This window comes from Phaethon lepturus, unplaced genomic scaffold (genome assembly GCF_000687285.1).
Source record: "Phaethon lepturus isolate BGI_N335 unplaced genomic scaffold, ASM68728v1 scaffold43508, whole genome shotgun sequence".
Taxonomy (NCBI): Eukaryota; Metazoa; Chordata; class Aves; order Phaethontiformes; family Phaethontidae; genus Phaethon; species Phaethon lepturus.
The window spans coordinates 319-22828 of NW_010556315.1; the positions used below are offsets into that span (position 1 = coordinate 319).

General features: G+C 44.5%; 1 protein-coding gene across 3 annotated transcripts in view; it reads left to right on the plus strand.

The window, feature by feature from the left end:
• The first annotated feature begins 226 nt into the window (after nucleotides 1-226).
• Nucleotides 227-22510, plus strand: part of RFX2 (regulatory factor X, 2 (influences HLA class II expression)) — a 28038-nt gene continuing 5754 nt past the window's right edge. The window contains exons 1-10 of one of the 3 annotated variants that reach the window (XM_010292437.1): nucleotides 227-345; nucleotides 1447-1450; nucleotides 4162-4241; nucleotides 4925-5189; nucleotides 9436-9510; nucleotides 15869-16050; nucleotides 18325-18444; nucleotides 19554-19669; nucleotides 20598-20716; nucleotides 21035-21147. In XM_010292437.1, coding sequence (XP_010290739.1) covers nucleotides 227-345; nucleotides 1447-1450; nucleotides 4162-4241; nucleotides 4925-5189; nucleotides 9436-9510; nucleotides 15869-16050; nucleotides 18325-18444; nucleotides 19554-19669; nucleotides 20598-20716; nucleotides 21035-21147 — 1193 coding nt within the window. Of the gene's footprint in view, nucleotides 346-1446; nucleotides 1451-3065; nucleotides 3156-4161; nucleotides 4242-4924; nucleotides 5190-9435; nucleotides 9511-15868; nucleotides 16051-18324; nucleotides 18445-19553; nucleotides 19670-20597; nucleotides 20717-21034; nucleotides 21148-22510 lie in introns of all 3 variants that reach the window. The other 2 variants (XM_010292436.1, XM_010292438.1) reach the window with 2 other exon arrangements.

Genomic DNA, 22510 nt, shown 5'->3' on the forward strand with positions numbered 1-22510 from the left:
TTCTGTGGAACAATTGTGCAACTTTCTTTTTTTCTTAATATAATACTGTATTAAAATTAGCTCCAAGACTAAAAAGAGTCCTCTGTGTAGGAAGGTAACTACCTTCCTTCCTAGCACTTCCCCTGGATCTTCCACTGGGATTTTGCTCCTGGGGTTGTCGGTTTGCTGCGGTGTGTAGCTGTGCTCTCCCTGGCTGATCTCCCCTCTGCTCTCCCCAGCAGTGAGCATGCAGAGTTCAGAGGGTGGATCAGACTCAGCAGCTTCTGTGGCACTTCACACTTCTGCATCAGCCCAGGCGCCGGTGGTGCAGCCAGTGCCAGCGTCTCAGCAGGTAACGTACGCACAGCTGGGCATGCCGTTTCCATGGAGAAGAGACCTGTTTTACTGGCATATGTATTTTAATCCAGGGGTTTTATATGAGGGAGGGGATCATTAATCAGCTCGCTGAGGTAGCGGGGAGAACCTGTTGCTGGACTTTGTGTCGGTGAAGGCCGTAGACATTTCACACGTTAGTCCTACAAATATGCAAGCTTTAAAACAAGAGATTTAGATTTTAAGATTTATATTTTAACTTAGCTACCCAAGGAAGTAATTTCATGCTAGTTTGGTGTTTGCTTCAGTATAATATCCTGTTGTCATTTTTTAGCATGTCAATAAAAGCAGGAGAAAATGAAACTTAAAGGCATCTCTGCAAATAGGGTACCAAGCTCAACCGAGAAGAGATGGGGAGAGTGCTAGTATGGGGAGCGGGTGAAGGAGCCACATGCTGCTCTCTTCCTTTGGTAGGTGGATCCTGACATTTTAAATTGGGGGGGTGGGATTAATGATTCATACAGGTTAGTGTGATGCACTTGGGAGGTCTCCTGTACGAGAGAAATGACAGCTTCAGCTGATGAATGAAAGCTGCCTAACACGAAGTGGGAAGGGTTAAGTTCAACTGGTTCCTTTTTATGCCATTTGGGGAACTATCAAAAGAAGTTTCTGTCTCAGGAAGCCGGAGGGATAAGAGGATGGGTGGGTGTAACTTAGCTACACCCTTCTCCAACTCCCAGATAAGAAGAAGTAGCTGCCTTTGGATGCTGATGAAAAGGAACAATTAAAAATTGTGGTAGGAGCATTCGATTCACCAGGAGACTTGGACATTTACATCGTGTGATTTGGTGTGTGTTTGGCCAGCGCTCTGTCATCTCTCAGCCTTCTCATCTTCGATTTCTCAGGGTGACGTTTCTTGTTCGTATTGTAATGATGTGGATACCGCTGATCAATAGTGTCAAGTATCTCAGGCATCATCAGTCATTAGTGTGAATTTGACTGTGACAACATGTTAAAGAAGTTTAGAAAACCCATCGGTTTTGGATTATGAAATTACCTGTCCAGCCTTTGCTGGTGCTCTCGTCATGACACGTAGTATCGAATGGAACTCCATGGATTAAGGAAGACCCAGAGGACTGTGGAAGACTGCCGAAAAGGAGGAGCATCCAGAACCTTCCCTTCTCACCAGCAGCACAAAGAAAATATTAGGAATGAACTACTGGCAGCATGACTGGTGTGAGACTTCAGCCTTTGGTGTTGTTGATCACTGGTCAACCTTTCAGTGTGAGCAAAGGCTGTATGAACAGGATGGCCTCATCTTACAGGTCAGGGATGATTAATTTTTTTGGTTGGAAGGTATTAGGAGCAACTGGACAGGCGGTGACAAATTACACAAGTAGCTGAGCTGGGCAGCTGTGCCAACGGAGATGTGTCATTTGGTAAAAACAATGAGAGAGAATAGGTAAAAAGTAGGAGGAAGGCACGGATCTTGCTGAGACTTTGATGTAGGTGGCATTGCCAAGGCCTGACTTGAAAAAGGGACAAATGTTCCCATCGTGCACTGGTTACAAGCTCTTTTGGAGACAAAATGGGCAAAGTGATGGCTGGCATAAGCGTACGTTTCCTTATCGCTAGCTCAGGTGCAGGATCTCCAGTGCATCCAGACTTACTGAAGGTCAGCCTAGGGAGTGGTGGTGTAGAGGCTGCCTAGAAATCTGGGCAATTGTCATAGTCCTATAATTCTGCTAGAATAGAATCTCTGGATGGTTAGAAAGGGCGTGTTGGGAGGGTGTCAGAGGGCTAAAAATCATAAACATAAGGTAGCCAGTAATTGTCAAGGTATCTTCTAGGATTCCTGTGTGATTTTTTTGCAGTTTTTGTTCTGTTACCCCAATCTGCTGGTTATTTTTAAAGCCCCAAGCCACAGAGGCTGACTGTCTCCTTGGAGAAGGTCCTCATCAGTTTAAGAGGCCATACGGATCTTTGGCTTGAATGTTTCCTTTCTTAGTGTCATGCAGGTATCCCAGGCTCTGTTCCCATGGGCCTCACTGAATTGTTTCTTTCCATCCACCACGTCCCCACACTTATTTTCCTGAATCTGCAAGGTGCTGAGCACTCTACGAGGCACGTGTCCAACCTCAAGCTGAATGCCAGGCATAACACAAAGAGCAAGGGGACGACAGAAATGACAGTGAAGAGGTAGAGGACAGTGTTCAGAGTGACCTCCGCAGGGCCCCACAAAGCGTTTCTGTGCCCTTGGTGTCACTGAAGGGAGATGCAGAACCATCTGAGCTGTGGTGCTGGTAGAAACCATAAGGGCTGTGGTGCCTTGGGGAGCGCGATTTCATGCCGCAGGAGGCAGAGCGTGGTTTGGTATAGCAGCCGTGAGCGCAGAAACTTCGCAGCCATAGGAGGAAAATGTGAATGTGTGAGCAGTGGTTCTTGTTTAGCTGTGACTGAACCTCAGGTTGAGCTCCTCCCATCAATCAACTGTTCGCTGTTATTTCCTTGTGTGGGGGCTTAAAGATAGTCCATGTCAGAAAATGTGGATTCAGGTCTCGGCTTTTCGCAGGTTTAGGGTGCTGAGTTCAGGCTGGTGTCCGGTGCAGATTGTGTTGGAAGGATGGGGCCACAGGGATGCTGAGTAAGGGGTACTGCTGCCTCTGGAGCAGGTGGCAAGCATTCCATGGAAGTTAACTCACCTGTGTTACAGACTGAAAGTAAGTGCATGTTACTATATCTTCTTCTTTCAGAGGGTTTTGGTCCAAGCAGCAGGCTCCGCTCCCAAAGGAGCGCAGATGCAGCAAATCTCTGTTCCCAGAGCTCAGCAGGTTCCACAACAGGTAATATCTCTGGGGTGAGACACCACGCAGGGACCCCCGTGACAACAGGACCCCATGTCCCACATGACATTTGAAACTGTGCCAGAGAGCTGCTTAGAAAAATCCATGGTCTTAATTAGAGTTGTGTGCAATTAGAGAACTGGAGATCACTGTGAGAGCAGCTTTCTCCATCTCTCTCTTCCTTTCTTAGACTGATGGCGAAAGAAACTCTCAAGATATTTAAATTTTAGAAAGAACCTTTACTGTAGCAGTTGTCTTTCATACATTTGAAGATTTGATGGATGCTTTTAATTTTTTAATTGCCATTTAAAAGCGGTCCTCCTCTGTAAAGATTTTTTTAGAGGCAAAGTGTTTGGGATATTTTTTTAATTACACAAATAAATGTACTGACTGCATGTGGCTTCATAGAAAGCTAAGGTGACAGAGAGCCATGCAAGTATTTTTATTTATCTGAACTTTGCCTTTTGCAGTCCTTGTTTCCTAAGAAACCAGGCATATGTGGTGCTGCTTCATGTGGACAGTGAGTCTGATTCTCTTGACTTTTTCCTCTAGCAATTTTTTATTTGGTTGCTCAGTTTCACAAAAAAAAAACTTGACAGAGAGCAACTACGTCCCTCTCAGACCAATGACAAAGGGGGCTGGGGTGTAGATGGATACTGCCGACCTCCTCTCCGAAGGAAAGGCTGCAGCATGATCTCACCCTTATTAGTCAGCGGAGAGCCAGCCCTGGGACATGTGTGCAGAGGAAACCCAGCTCCATTGTTTCCACTGCTCATGGAGCAGCTATTTATTTATTTATTTAAATTTGACCTTTTAAAATAAATACGTCCTTTGGGATTCCTAAGCATGTGGGTTTTTTGTTTGTTTTGATTTTCATTTTATTTTAAAAAGAAAGCCTAAATGTCAAGGTAAGGTTGAAAGTTGTTTAAGGATGTAATACGCAATTTCTCCCATTGTTCCTAGGCAATAGCATCTCCGTAACTCGCGTTTATGATGCTTGTTTCAGGTGCAGTCCGTGCAGCACGTATATCCATCCCAGGTCCAGTATGTGGAAGGAGGAGAAGCTGTTTATACCAATGGAACCATGTAAGACTCTCTTGTTGGCTGCAGCAGAGCCCTGTTCCCCTCCCAGCTGGGTTGAGCCCTTCGGTCCTCCCAGGCTCCTTCCACCCCGGCGCTGCTGCCGCCGCTGCCCGCCGTTGAAAGGAGGACGGGGAGGAACCGTTTCGCATGCTACGTTGTGTGCGCGGGGGTAGTTTTAGCCAGAGTCCGGCCTTGGAGACAGCGTTGACCTCATGGAGGGGCTGCTCTCCAGGGAATCTGGCTCCCCCCTGCATAAAAGGGTCCGGTATTTTCCTCTGCCCAGCCCACTGTGTAGTGAGGTGGGGCGGCCTTAGGAACCGGAGCATAACTGCTAGAGGAAGAAAGGGCGTTTGTAAGGTTTCCTCTTCCTCCTGCCTGATGCCGCTGCTGCCCTCCGGGATGCTCCCAGCCCTCTGCGCCGAGGTTGCCTACAGCGGCTGCAGAGCGACTCCGGGGCTCTGTGCTCTCGCTGTGGCTGTGGGCCCTTGCTCCAGGGCTGTCGTGGGACTGATTAACGTTGTCGGGACTGACTCCTACAGCACAGGGTTCAATTTCTGCAAGGTAAATCCCACCAGCAATGGAGTCGAGTTTTTTTCGAAAGGTGGTCCAGATTTCGGAAACTCTTGTCCATGAGATTAGATCCGCAAGCTCCTCTCCCCCTCCTGACCCTGTTGTTCCTTTGACAGACGAGCTGCCTACTCCTACAACACCGAAGCTCAGATTTACGCCCCCAGCAGCGCAGCATCCTATTTCGAACCGCAGGGAGGTGGAGCTCAGGTGACTACAGCGGCATCCTCTCCTACAGCCATTCCCTCTCACAACATGGTGGGCATCACCATGGACATTGGGGGAAGTCCGATCCTCTCCGGCTCGGGAGCCTATCTCATTCATGGGGGGATGGAAAACACTAGACATTCTCTGTCACATACTTCACGCTCCTCTCCAGCAACGGTATGTAGCCCTGCAGATGTTGCAGCTCGGGGGCCAGGAATTATTCCAAGGGAACTGAAAAGCCTTCAGAAAATAAAACTTCCTATCGTTATCGCTGTGTATATGTCTGTATAACATGCCATGCAAATGCAAGGGAGAGAATAGACACTGGTGTACTGCAGATATTTTTCAACGAGAGTTTGGAATGTCTCTCTTGCTGGTGGGCAGAGGCTTGTCAAACTTTCTGAGTGGATCACTGAAATTATGCAGCACTGAGATAAGAGAAAATTCTTGGGGGTTTTGGTTTTTTCCCCCCAGCAAATTGTTTTGGCTTTTTAAATCGGAAGAATTGTTTATATTTACATTTTCTAATAAGTATAACATCTGAACGCAGGGCTTGGCTTACCCAAAATAAAGAAATATATAAATACACTTTTTATTAGGAAGAGACCTGAAAAATCCATTATTAACACAGTGGATAATTAGCACATAAGGTATGTCAAGCTGATCATGCCATATGCACAGTGATCAAAACGTCTTTGTATGCCTCTCCTGCACCATTGTGTATTCTATCCATGCCATATGTTACAGGAAATGTATTTTAGGGATAATAGTGATCAAACAGAAATGTTTTAAAGCTCTGATTTTTTTAATCATGTCCCTCCAACTGTCAATCGAGGTGCCAGGTTGCTAGAAGCACAGCTGTACAGCTGTGTGGGGCTCAGGGGGATACAGCTATTAACCCAAACCAGCCTTTTTCCGCAGCTAGAAGCCACCAGGGCTTGTATCTGAGAACCTGCCAGCCCTTAGTGGCAGCTGCTGCCAGGAGTGGGTTGGAGCTCATTTTCTGGGACGCTGCTCACCTTCCTTTCCAGACTGACTTACGTGTGTTTATACGTTTGTATGTAAGCATAATTACAAATGTAGGTGTAATTCAGTGTATGTGGCCAGATTTGAAAGTGTGAACAGCACCACCCAGGGATAAAAACAGGAGCCATTTGCTACTGACTACTCTTGAAGATCGGGCTGGTTGGCTTGTACTTTCTTTTCCCACTGAGTATTAGACTATAGATTTCATGGGTTTTGAATCTTTGTGCCTTGAAAGGTTGCCTTTGATCCTGGAGTAAATGTGCTCTGCCTTAGGTAGAAGTAGGGGAAAACCTTTAGCTTTGGTTGGAAGAGAAAATAACAGATGCATCTGGATTAGCTGGGGTTCATTTCTTGTGTGAGAAGTGTGTGTGTGTATTTTAACTGTTCATAGTTAAAAACTAGTGCTGGACCGTCTTCTGATTTTTGCTCAAGCGTGTTATTTTGAAGGAATAGCTGCTGATCTTGTCACCTGTTTGGGACTGCATCTTGCAAAGCTGCACAACGTTACTCTTGGTTGGGTTTTTTGTTTGTTTGTTTTTTGTTTGTTTTTTTTTCGATTTTCATCATGATGGGGACAATGTAAAAAGCCCAAGTAGAATATTTGTCAATAGAATTGTTCCATGAACAGATTTAGTTCGTAGCTGTCTATCACATGAGATAAAGCTGTTCAGGAAAAAAAAGAATTAGGAAGTGACCTTTATGAAAATGCATCTGAAATAAATTCACTCTGTTGCATGTAGGAATGAAATTTCTGAAGGGATTTTAACACAAAATGTCTGTGGCTTTTGTGGAGGGGCTCAAGAGGGTGAGATAGCGCATGGAAGATGGTATAGGGATGTGTCTATGTGTGACTTTCAGTTCTTTCAGCACAGACCAGAGTCGGACGGGGATAGGGCAGAGCCGTGATAACTGCTTTGAATTTTGCATAATAATGGGTGGACAGATAGTTCAAGGCTTAAGGAGAGCAATGACTAAGTCAAATCAATGAGCAGGAACATTATTTTTCGTTGCAATGTCTTGTTTAAATAGAGACTAGGAAAGGCTGGTGTTAAAGAGAGGCTGTAGTCCTGGCAAAATGTATTTGGGGCAGGATTAAGAGTGTTGTGGAGAGAAAGTACAGCTCATGCAGATATAGATAAGGAAGCCATAGTGTTTGCATGTGGCCTTGGGGGTGTAGTGCAAAGGGGATGGATGTCAAAGTGGCCAGCAATGTGGGGGCTTGGCAACTGAGATGCAGCTGCAGGGAATGGGGAAGCCAGAGGGCTTGGAGGGTGTTGAATGCCTGAGGCAGAGCCGACACCGAGACCTTGGAGGGGAAAGCAAGGAAGGTGTCTTCAGAGGAGACTGGGAACAAGGTAGCACTTCAGAATTAGCAGTTGTGCAAGAGCTGCCTCAGGAGGTTGAGGGATATTTGGTAAAGACTGTATGTACACTAAAGTCGTCAAATATTTACAGGAACTCATCCTCCATATCTGCTGGAATAATCATGTTCTGCTTCATCGAATGGGCTGAAAGAGCACATGAAGAAGTCCCATTCAATGTCTGTCCCCCTAGAGCACTAGTAATCTTCATTTAAACTAGGCTATACCAAGAGAGGAAATCCTTGAGACCTCCCATAAGTGGGTCCTCAGAGCTCCTCACCTTCATACAGGGCTCTTTAAGAGCTTTTATTTTAGTCTTTCCCCTGTAATATTTTTTTCTGCAGATGTCAGGTGTCCATTTGTATGGGTCACTTACCAAAATGCCAAAAGGACAAGCTTGTGTTTTCGTGCTTGCGTAAGAGGTGTTGCTCAACTGGCACAGTGCTGCTCCTTGAGCAGAGGAAGGAAATGGTGTCTCCCTCTAACACTGACTCATTTCCTGAAGGCTGCATCAGCAGTCAGTCTTTGGTTCCTCATGGTACATCACGGTGTGCTAGACTGTTTTCTCAAAAAAAACCACGGACACATAGTCTTAGACTGACCCTTTTTGGAATTCAGCAATAGCACTTTTGGATGGAAACCAAGGGACGTGTCTGGAGGTGCTTGGACCAGAGTATCACATTCAGAGATGGATATGGCACAGACTGTGTCTTTGGTTGTTGAATGTTACTTCAGAAGTTAGCTATGATTTATTCTGTTCTCTCACCTTTCTGACAGAGCTTGGCTTTGTAAATGGCTGGTTTTATCTCTACTTTTATCCTCACCATGCTATGAGTCAGTGAAAACTGGAGTACAGGGAGCTAACTAGTATCTGAAGGAGGCCATGGGCAGATCACTGTGCATGTGCCTACGGATGAGTGCACGACCATGCATGTTAAATGAGGACAGATGCTAGAGATGGATGCTGACTGCAAGTTTTACTGGCTGATGTGTGCTGCCTTGTCCTGCCTGCACTAACAGGTCATAGGTAATAGGGTTTTGAGAACATCTACTGGGGAGAAACAGCAGGTTCTGCTCCTGCCAGTCCCTTAATGTGGGTTTGGTGTGTTTTTTTGTTTGGGTTGGGGTTTTTTTCCCTTTCTCAGCTGCAAAAAGCTTGTGCTCAGGAGCACGAGAGTTCTGGGACCAGCAGCCGTCTGCTAAGTAATATTGCCAAGCGAGCCCCAGTAGCAGAAAGGAGGAGACAAGAGTGGGTCCAGGCACAAGGCAGCAGCCGTAGCTGGGCTATAGAGAGAGGGAAGGGAGGGGGCTCTTCAGGGGCCGCAGTGCCTCACCGGGACCACCTTGCAGAAGCTCTGAGGTCAACGGCAATGAGCACAAGTAGCATCAAGATGTGCCAGCCTGTCTTCGTGGGAAGAAGCTCACTTAATTGAAACCTGTCTTCTTCCTTCAGTCCCTTTGCAGTTCCCTTCAGTAGCAAAGAGCTCTTATCCATTACAGCTTAGGCATTCTGTGTGCCAACCCTCCTTGTGCCCGTTTTATTTAGTTGCCGTTAGTTTTTTGTCAAAAGGTTAAGAAGTAATAATCACCGAAGTCATTATTTCCCGTTTTCCTTGAAAGATGTGGGTAAAATGCACCTTCCCTGTAGCAAATCTCCTTTGACCTGCTGCAGTGTATCTGCCTGGTGGTGTTTTGGTCTAGGCATGAAGGCGAAAGGAGAAGGAAAGCTGCTTCTCTTTTATAAATGGGCAGTGCATATAGTGGAAGACCAAAAGGCCCCTGGTCTCGCTCTTTCACCCTACCAGAGACTCTTGCTGCGTTGTTAGTTTGCATGCCATACAATAACGTCTCTGCAGCTTCATCCCATAAGGACTGTGCCTCATCTGTTTGCCTCTTTTTCACAAGCCTGTGGATATAAAGCATTAATCATTCAAATATTAATAAAGGAATAATAATCCTGGCTGTTGCTAACTATCTGATTTCCTTTCTTTTTCTTTTCTCCTTTTTTTTTTTTTCCCTGTGCACATTTTCTTTAGCTTGAAATGGCGATTGAAAACCTACAAAAAAATGAAGGGATTACATCACACAAAAGCAGTTTGCTCAACAGCCATGTAAGTTACAATCGGAATTTACAACCTTTTTCCTGCTTTGGTAGGAGCATTATTTGTAGCCCTTTGGTGTATTCAACAGCACGAGCCACTCAAAGCAGCCTGTGATTCAGCTGTGCTGCCCAAAGCAGCCCATTCCCAAGAAACAAGAATCTGCAAAAAGTGCCATGATGTTAATGTTTGTTTATGAGATGCTCTGCGTTCTGTTAACTGCCTCTACCCTGTGTTTATTTAGTTCATCTGCCTTGCAATGGAAATTGCTGGCAATTAGATAAACACATTTGAGGAAGTTCTTTCCTTTCACTGGAATTGAAAGATGGCTGGAAGATAACTTGCAATTCTACAGCAATAACTTGGCGTGAATCATGACAAATATCCCTTAGATATCGCGTACCAAAAGCCTACTCCTGTAAATGCCTTTACTGCCTCTTTCTACGCCTCAGAAAGACCATTACTGTTAGAATGCTACGCTAAATCCATTTGCTAGACCTCTCTCTTCTCACTATGCCAACAATTTCCCTGCTTTGTGTGAAGTTCCCAACTGTTCTACTGGGCCTACTGCATCACAGTTTATGGCTCCCATGCAGTAATGCTTAACGGTGAGCACATGCTTGTGTGAGATTTGAAGGGTCTAATTCAAGTCCTGTTGAAGTCATTGGACTTGCCTTGACTTCATTGTGTTTTGGATTAGGCTGAAGCATGTTCTGCACTGATAAATCACAGTGCACAAAATGGTACTTCTTTATTCTAACAGATTTCCTTTTGCTTTGTAGTTGGACGTAGATCTGTTGTCATTCTTAGGTCCTGCAAAAAAATCTTTGCCCTCTCCACCCTAGAGAAATAGCCTGAGAAAATGAAAGGAACGTTAAACCCAACAGTCTTGATTCTCTTAAGCTGATGTTGAACTCCAAGACAGGGTTCCTTGATGAGCAAAATCCTTACTTCAGCTTCTGAACATTCTTTGTTGTAGTTGGGGAAACACAAACCTGCAGAATCTGGCTGCTAGTTCCTGTTCTGAGCATCTCTGTGCATCCTTCCTGTCCCAGGCTGTGGCCGTGCTCACACGCCTGCGCTGTGCCCCGAGCGCCGCGCAGGTTTGTCTAAGGATAATGTTGCTCTGCAGAATTTTTCTTGTTCGTCCCAGTGCAGAAGGGGACAGAGCGGAGCAGGACGGGATGGGTCATGGTGTGCTAATGAAGGTGGTTTGAAAAAAAGCAGGAAAAGGGTGGAGGAAAGGAACCGAAGATAGAAAAGAGATTTCATCTGACCGCAGGCTGCGCAGGATGGAGTTGGGGCCCGATCCGGCCTCTGATCAGATCCTCCCCACCCTTGTCTTGCAGAGTAGAAGTAAAGAACTTAATGTCTGTCTTCTCAGGTCACAGTTCATAGTTTGGCTTAAGGCTTAAGTTCTCTTACAAATTCTAAAGCAAGTAGAAAAAACAACTCCTTCCTGAGCACGTGCGTACACATCAGCTCTCCGCTCCTCCCTGCTGAAGATGTCGGTCCAGGCACAAGCCATGTGTTGCCCTGGGTAGCTCCAGGCCTGGGGTGGGAGATTCCCTCTGCCAAGGTGCAGAGCCTGAGCTGAGGAAATTTGCGGGGCCCTTGCTGCCCTGAAAACTTCCAGTGTCCTTGCTCTGCCTTCCCGGAGCACGGAGCGATGTCTGCAGACGTGTGGGAGTAACGAGGAGGTGATGGTACGGGCAGTGCCTGTAGGAAACGCGGCACGTTGCAGACCCACATCAGGCAATCTCTTTCCAGACCTGGAGGAAGGTCGGTGCCGTTGTCCGGGGAGGCTGTGCGGCCTCTGCCTCGGCAGGGTCTCCGGACTAGGCTGAATGAGCCGTGCGACTGGGCTGGGGTCCGGACCTCCCTTGGAGGCGAGCCCTGATCTGAGCAGGGGGCTGGGCTGGAATCAGGGGCTCATCATCGAATGGTTTGAGTGGGAAGGGACCGTTAAAGGCCATCTCGTGCCACCACCCTGCAGTGAGCAGGGACACCTTCACCCAGATCAGGGTGCTGAGCGCCCCGTCCAGCCTGACCTGGGATGTTTCCAGGGATGGGGCATCTACCCCCTCTCTGGGCAACCTGTGTCGGCCCGCCTGGCTGTTCCTCCCAGCCGCAGCGTAAGGGACAGCCCAGCGAGCGCGCGGCGCGGAGCCGCCCTGCGCCTCTTCCCGGCACGTGCTGCGTCGCGCGGGTTTCTGCTATTCGGGATGTTTCGGTTCCCACCTCTTTATGTTAAATCAACAAAACAAAAAACCAGACGGAGGGTTACCTATCCCAAATGCTTGTGTGACTGACGTGTGGTATTGTCGGGCTTGTGCATGAGAACCAGAAAGCGAAGCAGCAGGTGATGGTGATTTGTCAAGGCTGAAAGCAAAATACGAGCTTGACAAAAGCAGTAGCCAAGGAATGTGAGAGAATTCCAACTGCGCTATTAGTTGTGGCTAAATTGCTTTTAGTTTTAAGGTTGCAGATATTTTCATTGTGTTCTGTCCCTCGTTTTAAATTTCACATTTTGCAAATCTATCAATTCTTAGGATAATTTTTTATTTTGTTGCCGTCAGCAGATGTTTCATGCCAGGAATCTTTGGGGTTTTTTTAAAACAAAAAAGGAAAACTAAAGGTATCTGAGTCAAGAGGGAATTTTTTACGTAATGCTCTTTTAACAAAGTCAATGTGAAATGGAGTCACACTTGATAACTTAATTTAGCTTCCAAAACTCTCTGAGAGGTTACTTAAGTGCACTTGAAATATCAAATTTGGAAGCCTAAGCTAATGCTAATACCCCAGTGACACATGATGTTTCTAATGAAACCATGTCAATCTATTACTGTTACAGAAAAAGCTCTGCTCACAAGCGTACTCCAGAGTCGCTGGGTCAGAGGATTTTTCCTTGGCAATTATGAGCTCGCAGATGATGCAAAGAAATTTGAGAATGATGACTACAATTTTTGTTCACGAGTGCCTAAAGCTATACGCACCTAAGGAAGTAGTTGGATGCTATAACCTGCCTGAGGCCCTGTGGCTCCTAGATATCCATAGCACTCATAGGAGTAGAGGGAAAATTTAGTTTTTCCTCACTGCCTTAAAACAAAAAAACCCCCCAAACCCCCCAAATACACACACACACACACACACAGTTAGACTTCTTCCCTGTGCGTGAATGGCTCTTTGGTAGGTGCTGATGGAGTTTTTCCCCTGAGGAAAAACATTAAGCCCCAAATGGTGTTTAGGTGGAAACACCTAAATGTGACTGAAGAGAGAGGGAGGAAAACTGTTAAAGGGAATAATTCTCCCTTGCTCCTGGAGGAACGTAGCGACCTAATGAAGGATGAATCTCCTGCTTGGAGGAGAAAGATGGGCGATGTTGGAGCTTGTGCTCACCTACATGGATGGCTCGAGGCTTAACTATGCACGGGACCAGAGGTGACAGGCACTTGTTCTACAAAAGAGGCTTTTCAAGAAAATGTATAGGTTTTGATGAAACTTTAATTGCAAAGGATCGGTGGGGCTGAGCGGGGGACTCCTGGTGCGAGGGAAGCGTTTCTCCCCGACGCTGAGCTCAGGGTGCTCGGCAGGCACGCGGGTGGTCCAGGTCCATCCTAACTCCGAGCTGGACTGGGCGGGGGCTTAGGAACCTGCTCCTCTTAGTCTCGGATAAAAACACCTTAAATATGAACTACAAATGTTGTCTTCATTGGTCTCTTTTTCATAGAAGTGTCCATAAGAAAACCTCTCCAAACCTGGACCTTCACAAAAAAAAAGGGTTTTTCTTTTCTCAGAGTCCCATGAATTGCTTTTTCCATCCTTAAAGAGTTGACCGTGACTCGAACAAGGACGAGGTTTTTGCTAAAGATTTTTTAAAAAAATCAAAACTAACAGTCAATAGAAATAAAGTTAAAGTAGAAATGAAATTGAAATGTTCCCCTGTAGTGCCTATAACAAACAAAGCAGCGTACGGCTGCTTAATGATTTTATTGGAACCTGTTTGTAGTATAAACAGAAATGAAACTGTAGAATGTCTTGTCATTGTCACAACTGAGCAAAATTTAAAGTAAACAGAATAAGGGATACAAATGGAAAGAATCTTAATGTTCTCATTTTACGTGGATGGTCTGTTATTACTGATGCAGGAAGAGCAAAAATAATTCTTTTTTAAGGTCTTTTGTGTGTTTCGTAATAGATTTCTAATTCAATAGTGGGAGCTCATATTGTGAAACTCTGTAATGTTTAAAGGAATATAAAAAGACACTTGCAGAAAAAGAAAGCTGGAAGGGAATATTCTAGAAATATCTGGGATTAGACTGAAAATGTCCAGGATGAAATTTAAATGAGAGGGTTTTACCTATATCTGAATTTTCCAGAGTAACATGCAACTTTTATTTTTTTTTCAGGGCTTGGAATTAGAACAGGTTTAGGGAATAAATCGCTGATCCATGTTTAGTATCTTCCATAGGAGAAATAAAATAAATGGTTAAAAAAAAATAAAGAACCTTCTTAATCATTAATCTTTTAAATGCAGGGAATGGGCCAAAATTAGCACAGATGTGGACTACTTAAAAACTGAGCTCCTGCTGGTCTTCTGTGTCAAAACCCCTTTTGTTAGAGGTAGCTTAACAGGGGGGGGGAGGCTCAGGGCTACAGAATGGCGTTTTGGGGCTTCCCAGGGATGTCTCTTCGGCACGAAGGGACACGGACCGTTAGCAGACACCACCTCCTAGGACTGCAGGGTTTGCGGGTCAGAAGGATCCGTGGCAGAACACATCAAAGAGTGTCTGAGGTGATGTGTAACTGGAGGAAGGTGGGAAGGTGACAAGCAGCTCTGTGAAAAGCAGGGCAGAGGGGGGAATGGCCAAGAGGTTTTGCTGCTTCCAGCTGTGGCAGCCCCTGCTCTGCTCCAAACGCCACCAAAACTGATGGATCCAGTCATTTGAACTTGTGGTTGCTTCGGATCAAACCCAGCTCATAAATGAAATAGTTTTAACTGTATCAGCTTTGGATTCGGCTCATTTAAATTTGGCTATGTGGATGATAACCACAGAACATACATTCATAGGTGCAGAAAAGCGCTTGTGTGAGAGCAAAGTTGGATATGAAATACATAAACTGAAAATAGAAATACATAAACTGGAAAGAACTCGACGGAGCGAGGTGTCAGAGATGTCACTGCACATTTCAGGTTGTATTTTCACAGACTTATTGATATAAAACTCGAGTAATATAGTGGTGAATTGGGACCCCAAAGTTTCACCAAGAGGAAATGGTAGAAGAGAGCCAGATACTGGAGTCCCAGTGGAGAGGACTTAAGCATAGACCAACTTGTACATCCATGTGCATGGTTAAATCCTGCTGATTTCTAGACCAAGTTTGTGCTTAATTACAATATGTGCTTGAACTATTTGTTGTAAAGAGATGATGATGTGGCTGATATTTTGGCACGCGTAACCTGAGTTTGTTTTGCCACTGATCTGGTGCGAATGCAGCTGCTTCTGATGGAGCTGTGCCTCCTGTGGATGGGGGTCTGGGCGGAGAGGGAGGTCTTGAAAGTCTTAATCCCAAACAGCCCTAACAACAATGAAGGGGCTCTTACCAAAGCTATTGATTTGAGTCCATTTGTACATCTAGTTCCTTCAAGAAGTCACTTAATATAACACTTGTTTTATTGATGCTGAAGTCATTTAGCCAATTAAAGGAGATTGGGGGTTTTGTCTTTTTGCATTTTAATTCCTGTGCTGACATTGTGTGCTGGGCCTGCCCTTTCAGACCAGCTGGGTATAAATAATTTATATCTAACTGCAAACTTTAATCAACAGAAATGTCAGAAGAAGTTCAGACAGTAAATTTTGAAAAATAGGTGGACCGCCTCACATTTTTAAGGTTGCTTTGGTAACTGTTAATTTTGTTGTTAAGGGAACAGTTGCAGATTTCAAATTAATAAAGACTTTGCAGCATATTTGGTTCCCCTAAAATTTATTCCCCTCAGACAGTATCTTAACATCTTTATTCTTGGAAGACACGGCGCCTCATGGCTTTATTTTGCCTCTGCAGGAGTTCATCCAAATCTGAGGTGGATACTGAGATGGCTGGCGGACTATGGTTTAATGCTTTTGCAAAATCTGACAGCATTTTTGTTGGGTATTTAACTTTGGGCTGGGGTCTTTTTACTTTTTTAAAAATGCAGCTGGCACAAGTACCACTTATATGAATTAACTACCCAGCATTAAGTTCTCTTGAGCTCTTAATGTCAGATGGGCTCTCCTGACATTTAAGCGTTGACACTGTTTGATGCAGCCTGTTCCAGCCCTCTTTAGACTTTCATGTCTTCTTTATTTGTTTATGTTTTCCATACATAAAGCTCCAGTGGTTGTTGGACAACTATGAGACGGCGGAAGGCGTCAGCCTTCCCAGGAGCTCTCTCTACAACCATTACCTGCGGCACTGCCAGGAGCACAAACTGGATCCAGTGAACGCTGCTTCCTTTGGAAAACTGATCCGTTCGGTGTTCATGGGGCTGAGGACTCGCCGCCTGGGAACCAGGTTGGTATTAATCTACTTTTCAATTAAAAAGAAAGCTCCCACAACTTCTCTCGTGCAGACTGAGAACCTATGAAGCATCATTTAGCAGGCACAAGTCTTTCTTCTGAGGTCTACAGAAACAACCAACCATCATGATGTGGGAAAAATGTTTTGCTATTCTGAGGCACAGAAGTAATTTCCGTGTGTTGTGAGGCAAAGCTGCTTTCTCACCGCGAGTCAGCAGTGTGAGAGACTTGACAATACAGTTAATTTCAGATACGCTCTGATGTCTCTGGTGACAGCCACACCACACAGCGGAATTTGGTCCAAATCCATTTCCTAGGGAGATGAAGAATATTTTATTTGAACCTAGGCTTCTTCTAATTCCATTACTCTCTTAAAAAGATGAAGTAACTTGTCTTCACGTTTGGCCCTTGTCAACTGCAGAGCCCAAAATTCTGGTACAGTGAGACAGTTTCTTTTACTTTGGGTCCAGTAAAAGTCCTCCATCACAAGAACCTGCACCCACACCTTTGATGCAGACAAGCTGTACAGATGTAAATGGTTTATTTCTTAAATTCCGAAAGCGGCAGGCTGAATCTTGTGACAGAATTTTTTCTTTTAAAACGTCAAAGATCCATATGATGTTACAACAAAAACGTAACATAAGAAAGTATACTTGCTGTAATTACATACGTGTCCTTCAAGGGAGCATCCAAAGTATCTGCACAGCTTGCACAGCTGAGTTTGCTAATACACTTAGAGAAACAGTGATTGCTCTGATTGTGTAACGTTTTATAATAAAATTAAAGCTTAGATATTTGGGCTTTGAAGCGAGAACAAAACCAGATGTGTCCGGGGCATTCCACAGCTGGAATGTGGAGGCAACAGTTGTACGAAGAGTAGGGGAGCATTTGGATTTCTGTATATTGGTTCAAGTGCAAGAGCTCTGAAGTAATTTCTCTAGAGGAGAGAAATTCTTCAATCCCATCAAGGATTAAAGAAAAAACAAACAAGCAAAAAACCCGCTTAAAATTGCAAATGTGCAGTCTGGGAAGGATACAGTAAACCTCCATAAATATGGAAATAGATATCCACCGTTATTTTCTTATTCATTCATCTAGATTATAAATGCAGCTGTTATTTAATCTGCAGGCTCTTAAAATCACTTAAGACATGGCCAAAGGGTACTTCATACCTGAGCACTCAGCGTGTGTAAAGCCCTTTGGTACAGTGACAAAGACCGAATGATCAACCATCCCCTTGAAAAGAGAAAATTCCCCCACAAGGAAGAAAGGGTTAATTCTTTGACAAATATTCCTCTCTTAAATTTCTTTATGTAGTTTTCCAATGAGAAGCATCATTGGATTTCAGATGCCTCCAGACCCTGTCACACTGACGCAGCAAACGAATTTTAAGCATTCCCAGTACGAGGGCTCTGGAGACCTTGCCCTTGCTCCCCTGGCTCGGTCTCCTCCTGCCACGGAGGACTCAGCTCAACCATTGTTAGCGTCAAATTGTCTAAAGCCAAGTCGGACATACTGTCATCATGTATCCAAGGCTGCGTAATTGTCCTTCTCGCTCCCAAAAGCAGACACTTGGGGATGGAAAAATTCTAGTTTGGTGGAAAAACTTTAACTGACACATATGTCTAACGTGATGGAAAGACATTCTCCTAAGGAGCATCACAGCAGCTTTACTGACTAGCAAAGGAAAAAGAATTACAGCCTCTCTTGCTTGCAAAAAGCTTTCACTTCTTACAAAAACTACAAAAATGAGCAACTCCAAGAGGAAAGCCGCGTCAAAGCCTGTTGCCGATGCTGTGAAAGTGCTGGCAACAGAAAGACATTTTTCTTAGGATAGTTGACTATTCAGTCAGGCTTGTTTTATCCAAGTCTAGATAAACATGGAAGTTTGTTTTTATGGAAAAAAAAAATCCTTAAACACTAATCAAATAGCAAAGCGTCCCCTGAGGTCTTTCTGTCATTCTCTTTAATAACACTTTCTATTGTAACACTTGTTTCTTCTTCTCCAGTTACCATGGGTTACTTGGAACAAACCTTTCCAGGTTTTAAATGTGGATGTCACTGAACTTTGCGACATGTGGTTTTAAGTTTTATAGGGGATGATGGCATTCGTTAGTTCAGCCATTCAAACAGCGCTTGGCAGCAAACCGACGTGTGCTGTAAGAAGTAGGGTGTATTGTCCAAACAAGCCTAAGAGTAAATTGCAGGGCTACGATGTCCCTTCCATTGACTAGCTTACACTGAGCGATCTCAACGCTGATACTTCCAGGGGAAACTCCAAATATCATTATTACGGGATCCGTCTAAAACCAGAGTCTCCACGGAACCGCTTGCAGGAGGACACCCAGTACATGGCTATGAGGCAGCAGCCCATCCACCAGAAGCAAAGGTAGGTGCTCTCAGCGTCTCGGAGCGCGCTCGCGGTGCCCCCGCTGCTGCCATGGGCACGGGCCCTCTTCCAAAGAAAGCTGCAAGGCCCGTCTTGGGACTCGTCTTGGCTTGGCAGCAAAGGGAGCGTGTTGGGACGCTTCAAACCCAAGAGTTGCTGCAGTGCCAGAGCTGAGCTGTGGAAGAGGGGGCTGCAAGTCACTGGCTGCTCTGAGTAGTAGAAGGGTCCAAAACCAATTCTGGCAGATGACCCCATCCCTGGAAACGTTCCAGGCCAGGTTGGACGGGGCTCTGAGCAACCTGCTCTGGTTGAAGATGTCCCTGCTCACTGCCGGGGGGGTTGGACTAGATGACTGTAAAGGTCCCTTCCACCCCAAACTATTCAGTGGCTCTATGAAATGGCATTTATCTGCCCATTCTGTTTGCCAGCGGCTTGATTCAGCCCGCTGCCACAGCGAACGCCGCCGTATGCGCCGCTTCTCGCTGCCTCCCTCTGACCCAGCTGTGTTAGGACCTCGCGTATGGAGTTATTTGTGCCAAATCAGTGTAAAGGGTCCTTGTGTTGTGTTTGGGTGGGTTTGGGGTTTTGTTTGGGTTTTTTTTGTGCGCAACAGTGCAAGTTAGATAGTGCTGTGGTTAGGCTTGTGTCTGAGTAATTTTGTATATAAAAAACAATGTGCAAAGGAATTTGGAATTGTCTCCTGGAAGCACAGACACTTCTGGTTCTTGCTGGAGTGAAGAAGGAGCAGAACATTTTATTTCTTGAGCTCCCAAGCAGAAAGTAAATGCAAAAGTCAGCTCCCGAGACTGCGAGTCTGCTCTCTGGCACCCACTCCAGCTCTGCTTCTCATCTTCTTTTTTTTTTGTGTCACCTTGGGCAAACATCTTAACCCCTTTAATTCTGTCTCGGAGAGTGCTTTTCAAAAGGAGGCTCGCATTTTTCCCCTCCAGTTAAGTAGGTGATACAAAAGGTCAGCCCTCAAAATGCTGGCCTTGAGTGGAACCTCATGTATTACATGATGAACGCAGACATCTGCATGACTATGTTGCAAATACCATGTACATGTTTGCTCATGCCTGTGTAAATCCCAAGCCATGTTCCAAATTTAGGTATAGACCAGCGCAGAAGATGGACGGCATGGCGGAGAGTGGGTCCAATAGCAACCCGCACACTACGCCGGAGCAATCGGTTGCTGCTCAAAGTCAACATCATCAGCAATTCATAGGTGAGGACACTGCTTTAATGTATTACATACCTCACGTCTAGGCTTAAACCTTTAAGAGGAAGGAAGGTCTTGTCCAGCAAGCCCCAGCTGTTCTGCATTTGTTTGCTTTTCTAATAAATCTACAGTATTATATATTATACATATATAATATATATATTTTGTATTTGGTATATATCCCAATAAGCCCTTATAATGTCACATTTGCTAAGTGTATTTGCTAACTCCTATACCCACAGGAAGGCTTTTTCCTTGCACTGTCAGGTCTGTTCATTCCTTCTTAGTGTGTTTTTAATCCGTTTGTTTTTATCCAAATTGGGTGGAAGGAATGGAGGTCCAGAAGAGCTTTGCAAGACAGGCAGCTGGAGGGAGAAGAGCAACTGTCTTCATTGCAAAGGCTGTAATATGTATCTGGCTGCAGACGATGCGTACAGACCTTCTTGTGGGACAAGCGCTCTGGCTTTGCTGGTCATGGATCTATGTGTCTCCAGCATTCAAGTAGAGATACCAAATCCCGGCCAGCTCTGAGCCTTCTCTGAAATATAATTGCTCCTGATATGTCTGCTGCCCAATTATATTTTCCATTGTACTCTCAAAATACCAGAGAGACGTTTTTCAGGCTTCCGAGAAAATTTAATGGGAAGCGTGGTAGATGAGGACAATGTATTCTTGTTTCTTTTATTACAGAGAGAAAGAAAACATTTTCCTTTCCACACTGAATAAATGGGCTGCGGTTGTTCGCTTTTTGCCCAGTATAACAGCATGAATCAGGGAAAGTACTAGATTAGCAGTCTCATTTCTCCTATTTCATCCCAATTGAAACGTGAAAGATAACCACCAGCAACAGCAGCACCTTGTACTCATCTGTAGTCCTGCCTAACTGACTGCTTCCAACTCTCACCATCATTCCCAATCTTTTTTTTTTCCCTAGATGTAACCCACGTCTTTCCCGAGTTCCCAGCCCCTGATCTAGGTAATATCCTCTTACAAGAAGGGGTGACCATGAATGATGTGAAAACTCTGCAGCTTCTTTACAGGCGACACTGCGAGGTGATTATTTGGAGTATTTTTAATTGATTTATTAATTGATGTGAGCCATAATTAACGTGCTCATCTCATATCCTGCTCTTAGAGAAGCTACAATATAATAGGGAATGCCTGATTTGCTAGGTATTACAATTCAAGTATTGCATTTTATGTATTTTTTCATTGTGTGACCTGCTTTATGTTATGTTGATTATTAAAACAATGCCCTTTCCGTTATTTTTCTTGTAAATTTAAACTATATGGCAGAACATGAAATTTGTGCTTACACTGTGTGACAAGATGCTAGCAGAGCAGCTAATGAGTTGTGTTCTTTGTTGTTAGGCGACTTTGGACGTTGTAATGAATCTTCAATTTCATTATATTGAGAAACTGTGGCAATCCTTCTGGAGTCCTAAAACACCATCTAGTGATGGCTCTACTGCCCTGCCGTCCAGGTACACTGCTGCGCTTTGATTATTTCTGAATGCTCCATTTTTTGGTGGTATTTTTATCTTTTAAACATGCATGAAGTATTTTCAGCTTCATTAGGCATTTTGAGTGCTTTGTAGGACTTGCAAGTATTTACTTCCCTGCAGAATCATTACAAAAAGCGTCAGAAGTGTTTAATATGGTAATGACCCCACAAAGTTCAGACCTCCGAGGAAAGCATCCGCTCTGATTATGTACATCTATGTGCCTTATACCTCCTGTAGCAAGTGTTAATCCAAAATGCAGAGATGAATGAGAACAAGATGCTGCTTTCATAAATGGTCGTCAGGAGCAGACAGCAACGGTTCTGTGCCATTAGGTCTTGGTCTCGAGTGACATCTCAGACTGGGAGGTTTTAGTGACGTCTAGACTGACTCACTTCTTTGGTTGGCTCTCCAGATCTTTAAGTGCCTTGTGTTTTGAGGCAGATAATGGGAAATGAAGCTACTCTGATCTTTGTACTCCTGCCTGGCTCGTTGTCACTGCCTTTTCTTCATCCTTTATGCATTGGTAGTCTGCTGCCAAGAGACAGGGGAATGGAAAGAAGTGAAAATAGAGAAAATTGAAAAGGTGTAAGTTTCTTCTTAAAATTTGTATTAAAAATCTGTATTGTCCACTCCTACTGATAATATAAGGACTTCCAATACAGACATTTTCTATTCAGAAGAAAAATGGTAAAAGTTTGAGTAATAAGTAAAGACCCCATAATAATCTGTAGAATATATGGCCCTGTTGTTCTCAGTAGATCTTACCCAATGGATATTTTCCCACAAAGAATCTCTGTAGCTGTGTTTGGTTGTTTCAAAATCTCTTTTACTTAAGTGTGTATCTCCAGGGCATATTGCAACACCACAGAGAGCTGTGCTAGGTACAAATAGGCTCACTTGGATACTGGAGGTAGCATTTCTGCAGGGCTCTGTCTAAACTAGCCTATCTTGCTAAGGCTGTGTGCTTTAGTATCTCTCCATACCACTGCTAATAATCTATAATAATCACTATTCTATAACCACTAATATAATCACCGATCTATAATAATCAATAATCACTGCTAACAGGTAAATAAAGCACTCCCTCCCCCTGCTTTATATACATACAAATATAAAACAAAAAGTGTTTTGCCAAGTGGCAAACTGTTTGAAAGCATGATAAAAATGCAGAATATGGTTCCACTTAACAGAAAGTTTAGGAACTTGATGGCCAGTTCCTCCATGTGAGTGTTCTAGGAGTGTATGCCCGTGGAGTTCATTTACTAAAACTGCTGAGGCAGAGGCTGTAAGTACATCTTTATAGTATGTCCAAGGCTTGGCTTTAATGATTTTGATGTAACTC